Source organism: Lagopus leucura, unplaced genomic scaffold (assembly GCF_019238085.1).
Source record: "Lagopus leucura isolate 7727_CA_CO unplaced genomic scaffold, USGS_WTPT01 34355-0_obj-0_obj, whole genome shotgun sequence".
In the NCBI taxonomy this organism is placed as follows: domain Eukaryota; kingdom Metazoa; phylum Chordata; class Aves; order Galliformes; family Phasianidae; genus Lagopus; species Lagopus leucura.
The window spans coordinates 1-6,736 of NW_024964559.1; the positions used below are offsets into that span (position 1 = coordinate 1).

Here is a 6,736-nt window from a genome sequence, read left to right on the forward strand (position 1 = left end):
AACAGAGGGTCCAGCTTGGACCCCTCTGGACTCCAAGGCAATTACTCACCTTGCGGATTTGGTTAAAAGTAAAGGTCTGCGCTCTCCTGTGACCATGTTGGCAGTAGAAGCTCTTATGGCTTCTAGCCTCCTGCCATATAATGTGGTCAATCTTATGCGTGTCATCCTTGAACCTGTACAATACACCCTGTGGTATGATGAGTGGAATAGGCTGCTTCAGGTTGTGGTGGCCACTGCCACTCGTGACCACCGCCATCCAGCGAATGGCCAGGGCCGGAATGGCAGGACTAATCTTGCGCGTCTCCAGGGCCTAGCGGAGGGTATGGTAGGGTCCCCAGAGGGCCAAGCAACAGCACTTAGAGCAGGGGAGTTGGCAGCCCTTACAACCGCAGCTCTTCAGGCCTTGCAAGCGGTGGCTAGGGTTGCAGAGCCTGTGTTTCCATGGACAGATATCAAACAGGGGCCCTCTGAGTCATTTTCCGACTTTGCGAATCGTTTGATTCGCCCGGTGGAAGGATCCGACCTCCCCAAGGAGGTTCAACCTCTGGTCGTCATAGATTGCCTTAAACAAAAATCGCTGCTGGATGTTCAGCAAATTATCAGGGCAGCACCAGGGACCTTGAATACCCCAGGAGAACTCACCAAGTATGTATTAGATCACCAGAAGGTTGCACCTCTAACCAATGAGGGTTTAGTGACGGCCATGCAAGGGATGGCTGCTTCGATTAGCTCGGCGGTTAGGACAGCGGTGATGGCAGCTGCTTGGGTTGGGGAAGAAAAGGATAAAGGCCCTTGTTTTAAATGTGGACAGCGCGGTCACTTTAAAGCGCAATGTCCTAAGAGAGTGGGCCAGGAGGGGTTGCAGAGTCAGAAGAAGAGGTGTCAACTGCGACAGGCCCGGACATGTTGCGCACCAGTGTCGAAAGTTCAAGGTTATGCTGCAGGGAAACGGGAGAGGGAGGGTGCCAATGGCCCAGGGCTCCTTCCCGTTTCCCTGAACTGGGCCGCAAATGCTACGCCTACAGCCGCATTAGCCATGGACTTAGGCGAGCGACCATTAACTAAGGTCATGATGACATTTGATTTGGAGCTCCCAGTATCGGGGCCCCGAACGGTGTTTTTTACAGCTTTATTGGACTCTGGTGTGGACGTTACTGTTATCGCGGAAAACGATTGGCCTCGGCAGTGGCCGGCGACTCTTACATGGAAAAAGCTTGCCGGGGTGGGGGGTGAGGTACCTACCAAAGTGGCTGATGCAGGAGTGGAGCTTTCAATCATAGGCAGAGATGGCTCTATAGAGAAGACTGTTTTTATTACCCCTACCCTAGCCCCGATTCCAGGATCTATACTGGGCAGAGACATCCTTCTTGAGCTGGGAGTGAAATTGACAAATTTATAATAAGGGCCACTGTCCATCATTTAGCGCTGCAACACGCAATTCCGTTACGGTGGAAACAGGATGTATCTCCCGTTTGGGTGGATCAGTGGCCCCTTCCAGCTGATAAATTGGCAGCGCTTATACAGCTTGTTTTGCGAGAGCTTATGGCAGGCCATGTAGAACCGTCACTTAGTAATTGGAATACACCGGTTTTTGTTATCCGAAAGGCTTCCGGGTCATTTCGGTTGCTGCATAACCTTCGAGCGGTTAATGCGCAGCTAATTCCCTTTGGTCCGGTTCAGCAGGGAGGACCTCAACTCTCAGCTATCCCGGAGAAATGGCCCTTGATGGTCATTGACCTTAAAGACTGTTTCTTTTCTATTCCCCTGGCAGAGCAGGACAGACAGGCTTTTGCATTTACGGTCCCGGTTGTGAATAACCGGGGACCCGCCCAAAGGTATCAGTGGAAGGTTCTTCCACAAGGTATGACCTGCTCGCCCGTGATTTGCCAAATCGTAGTGGGCAAGGTCATAGAGCCGGTTAGACGGTCATTATTGGACTGTCAAATTGCACATTACATGGATGACCTATTGCTTGCTGCACCGACTGATGCTCAGTTGCGGACATTGGAGAAGAATGTAGTTACCGCGCTCACTACTGCTGGGTTTGTTATCTCACAGGAAAAGATTCAAAGAGAACCAGGAATTGAGTTCCTGGGATATAAGTTCGGGTCCACGACGGTAATCCCAGAGGGATTGGAGATCAAGCCCCATGTTACCACCTTGTGGGATGTTCAAAAATTAGTGGGGGCTATGCAATGGGTAAGAAACGCAGTAGACATTCCCCCACGGCTCATGAAGCCCTTTTATGACCAATTGAAGGGGTCAAACCCACATGAGGAAAGGGAATGGACCCTGGAGATGAATTCAGCTTGGCAAGAGATACTGACAGTTTGTTCTACAAATGCGCTTGCAAGGTGAAATCCAGATCAGCCACTGGAAGGCGCAGTAACCAGATGCCAACAGGGATCGGCAGCTGTGATAGGACATACCCTTAGCTCCCGCCCGTGTCCATTGTGTTGGCTGTTCTCCGCCCAGCCAGTGAGGGCGTTTACTCCGTGGTTGGAGCAATTGTCCTCTCTGCTCCGAAAGTCTCGCCTCACCGCGGTAAGAGCTTTTGCAAAGGACCTGAATATTGTGTACCTACCGGGGGCTTTTCAAAATGCTCAGCCTTTGCCGGATGAGATCTCCTTGGCGGTGCATGATTTCAGTGGTAAGCTTAGTTACACTGATGTACTGCCAATTTTCGATCTGGCGAAACCTCTTCAGATATCCCTACGGCACAGAGTGTTGGACACCCCCATAGATGGCCCGACAATATTCACTGATGCCTCTTCGGCGACTGGCCAGGGAGTAGCTGTTTGGCAAGTTCCGGGTGGCAAGTGGGAGTCTAAGTTGATAACTGATGGCTCGGTGAGCGTTCAGATGCTGGAAGCCAGAGCGGTGGCAGTGGCACTATGCATCTGGCCCCAGACTCCCTGTAACATCGTTACTGATTCGGCATTCGTAGCTCGGTTGCTATTACGCATGGGAAAGGAGGGACAGCCGAATACGACAACTGCAGCTTTGTTGGAGGATGCTTTGGTGGCCAGATCTGCGCCTGTCGCCATCCTCCATGTCCGTAGCCATTCTGATGTTCCAGGGTTTTTCACTATGGGGAATGATATAGCGGATCATTTAGCGGGGGGCCAAGTATTTACTTTGTGGGAAGCTCATGACCTTCATTCTGCATTACATATAGGGGCTAGAGCGTTAGCTCGGGCTTGCTCCATTCCTGTCACTGTTGCTAGGGAAGTTGTGCAAACTTGCCCGCACTGCAATTCTGCACCAGCGCTCGGGGCGGGGATTAATCCCCGTGGTCTCACCCCATTGGACGTCTGGCAGACAGATTTTACGATGGAACCACGAATGGCCCCACGAGCATGGCTTGCTATAACAATTGATACATCCTCTACCATCGTCGTTGCTACACAACATGGGCACACTAGCTCTGTGGCGGCTCAGCATCATTGGGCCACAGCCATCGCGGTCTTGGGAATGCCGCACCACATAAAAACAGATAATGGCTCTTGCTTTGTTTCGCGGTCGTCTAAAGAGTGGCTGGCCCGCTGGAACATCACACATAGTACAGGAATCCCGGGTAATTCGCAAGGTCAAGCCATTGTAGAAAGGGCTAACCACCTCCTCAAGGAAAAGATTCGTGTCCTTGGGGAGGGGGAGGGATATACAGGGAAGATCCCAATATCACTTCAAGGAGAAATCTTGGCTCGTTCATTGTATGCGTTAAATCATTTTGAGCGCGGGGAAAGCACAAGGACCCCTATACAGAAACATTGGCAGCTGAAAATTATCGAGGAGGGCCCACCAGTTAAGGTTAAAATGGAAAATGGTTCTTGGGAAGCGGGGTGGTCCACATTAGTATGGGGCAGAGGTTACGCGGCAATAAAAAACAAAGAAACGGGGGACATTCGATGGGTACCCTCAAGGAAGATCAAGCCGGAGGTTGGTGATGTTAAAGTTACTGAGGTAATAATCAAGAATTGAGTATCTTGTTACAGGCTATGTTGATCGGGCACTCAAAGGACCCGGAACCAAAGGACACCCACATGAAGGAAAAGGACCTGGAAAAGGGACCCTTGCTGCCAACGAGAATTACCATGCTAACGTTGTTGTGCCTCTTTTGTCTGTGTTGGTTGCTGGTGGGAGGTCCAGAATAGAGCAGCGATCGACTTCCTACTCCTGGCACAGGGTCATGGATGGAACGACTTTGAAGGGATGTGTTGTTTCAATTTAAGCGATCACAGTGAATCGCTACATAAGAAGTTACAACTGTTAAAGGAACATACAAAAAGATCGGAATACAGGAAGATTCCTTCGGAAATTGGTTGGAGAATTTGTTTGGTGGGATTGAGCCATGGCTTAAGCAGTTGCTTAAAGTGTTAGTAATAGGGCTGTTTATATTTCTGGGATTAATGTTGTGTTTGCCATGTATCTTTCGATGTTTGCGAGGTTGTATACAATGAATGACTGAGAAAATGATCTACACGCAATTGGAATATTGTAGGATGCAGGATAAATTCTAAGATATATGTTGTTCAGGTTTAGCATATTGCGTATTGTAATGGGGCAAGGCTTCTCTTGGCATGGGGAGGGGGAAATGTTGTATTAGGCGCTTGCGCCATCTTCGGGTTGTAACGCATTAGGACCTCCCCCTCCATATATAAGCACGTGTTCGTTCCATTAAAGCGCCATTTTGCTGTTCACCATATTGGTGTCACCTCGGTAATTGGCCAAGCTGCGGTCTCCCAGGAAAAACGAACAGGTGAAGGTTACAACAGGCCCCTTGTCCATGGCTTGCCGTTACTGTAGATACAGCTTCTTCTATGATATCAGTCACTCAACATGCAAAGTGCAATTCGACCGCAGCACAGAGTCATTGGGCCACTGCAATAGCCGCTATGGGGTTGCCCAGTCAGATAAAAACAGATAATGGGTCTTGCTTCATCTCAAAATCGACCCAGGAATGGCTAATAGCTTGGGGGATATCTCATTCCAGAGGAATCCCTGGCAACTCTCAGGGACAAGCAATTGTAGAACTTGCCAATCGCCACCTCAAGGAAAAGTTACACGTCCTAGGGGAGGGGCCGGGTCGGGCCGGGGGCGGCGATGGCGCCGCGGCTGCAGTTGGAGAAGGCGGCCTGGCGCTGGACTGAGGCGGTGCCGCCCGAGGCGGTGACGCAGGAGCACATCGAAGCGGCCTACCGCGTCAGGCTGGAGCCCTGCCAGCGCAGCGCCTGCCGGAGGAACTGCCGGGGGAACCCTAACTGCCTGGTGGGCATCGGGGAGCACATCTGGCTGGGTGAGATTGATGAGAACAGCTTCCACAACATCGATGATCCCAACTGCGAGCGCCGCAAGAAGAATGCATTTGTGGGCTTAACGAACCTCGGCGCCACGTGCTATGTGAACACTTTCTTGCAGCTGTGGTTTCTTAATCTGGAGCTCCGGCAAGCCCTCTACTTGTGTTCCAGCAATGAGCACACAGTCAGAGAGAGCATCCCCAAAGACAAAGACTATGAGCCTCAGACCATTTGTGAGCATCTTCAGTACTTGTTTGCCTTGCTGCAGAACAGCAGAAGGCGATACATCGATCCCTCTGGGTTTGTCAAAGTGCTGGGCTTGGATACAGGCCAGCAGCAGGATGCCCAGGAATTTTCCAAGCTGTTCATGTCACTGCTGGAAGATACTTTATCCAAACAAAAAAATCCAGACGTTCGAAACATTGTTCAGAAACAGTTTTGTGGGGAGTACGTCTATGTCACGTTCTGCAACCAGTGTGGCAGGGAATCCAAACTCGTGTCTAAGTTTTATGAGCTGGAGTTAAACATCCAAGGACACAAGCAGCTGACAGACTGCATAACAGAGTTTCTCAAGGAAGAAAAATTAGAAGGGGACAATCGTTATTTTTGTGAAACGTGTCAGAGTAAGCAGAATGCCACAAGGAAGATCAGGCTGCTAAGACTTCCATGCACACTCAACCTGCAGCTGATGCGTTTCGTGTTTGACAGACAAACTGGCCATAAGAAAAAGCTGAACACCTACATTGGCTTCTCTGAGCTGCTCGACATGGAGCCTTTTATGGAACAAAAAAATGGTGTTTATGTATACGAACTGAGTGCTGTTCTCATACACCGAGGTGTGAGTGCATACTCAGGGCACTACATCGCCCACGTGAAGGACCCGAGGAAACGGCCAGAAGTTATACCAGAAGAGGTTTAGGTTGGATATTAGGATATTGTCAGAGTAAGCAGAATGCCACATGCCGTGCACCCTCTGTGGGATGCAGCTGCCTTGCCCAGGCACCGTATTTTTGCAGGCTTCCCAGCCAGCTGTGGTCAGGCAGGCATGTGGCTGTAAGGAATGCACAGGGCCCACAGCTCCCCTCTGGGGAGGATTTAGAGATACTGCAAAAAGAGAGAGAGAAAGAGAGACAGAGAAAGACAACAAAACCCTTTCTCCTCCTCTGCTTATGTCTCAGTGCAGCTCTGTAGCTCAGCAAGCGCAGGTGCTGGAGTATTGCACAAAGGCTTGCAGTGAGCAAGGGGAGGGCAGCTGGGGTGATTTCATCTTTTCCTTTATAGTGTCTAAAAGTCTGCAGCAAAGCAGCACGTTTCCTCTTGCTCCCTCTCCTCCTAATCCCCCCCTCCTGCCAGAGAGGCACCACTTGGGGGTAAAGGCCAAAGAACACATTGCTGTGCAGCTGTGCTGCGGTTATTCCACACTCACAAGAAACAAAGGA

At 50.5% G+C, this 6,736-nt stretch overlaps 1 protein-coding gene across 1 annotated transcript; it reads left to right on the forward strand.

The window, feature by feature from the left end:
• Nucleotides 1-5,088: 5,088 nt before the first annotated feature.
• LOC122191760 (ubiquitin carboxyl-terminal hydrolase 48) lies at nucleotides 5,089-6,195 on the forward strand (the record flags this gene model as incomplete). Its single annotated transcript, XM_042892154.1, has 1 exon — nucleotides 5,089-6,195. A coding segment is annotated over exon 1 (1,092 nt), but the record flags the coding sequence as incomplete, so codon positions are not given.
• Nucleotides 6,196-6,736: the final 541 nt, after the last annotated feature.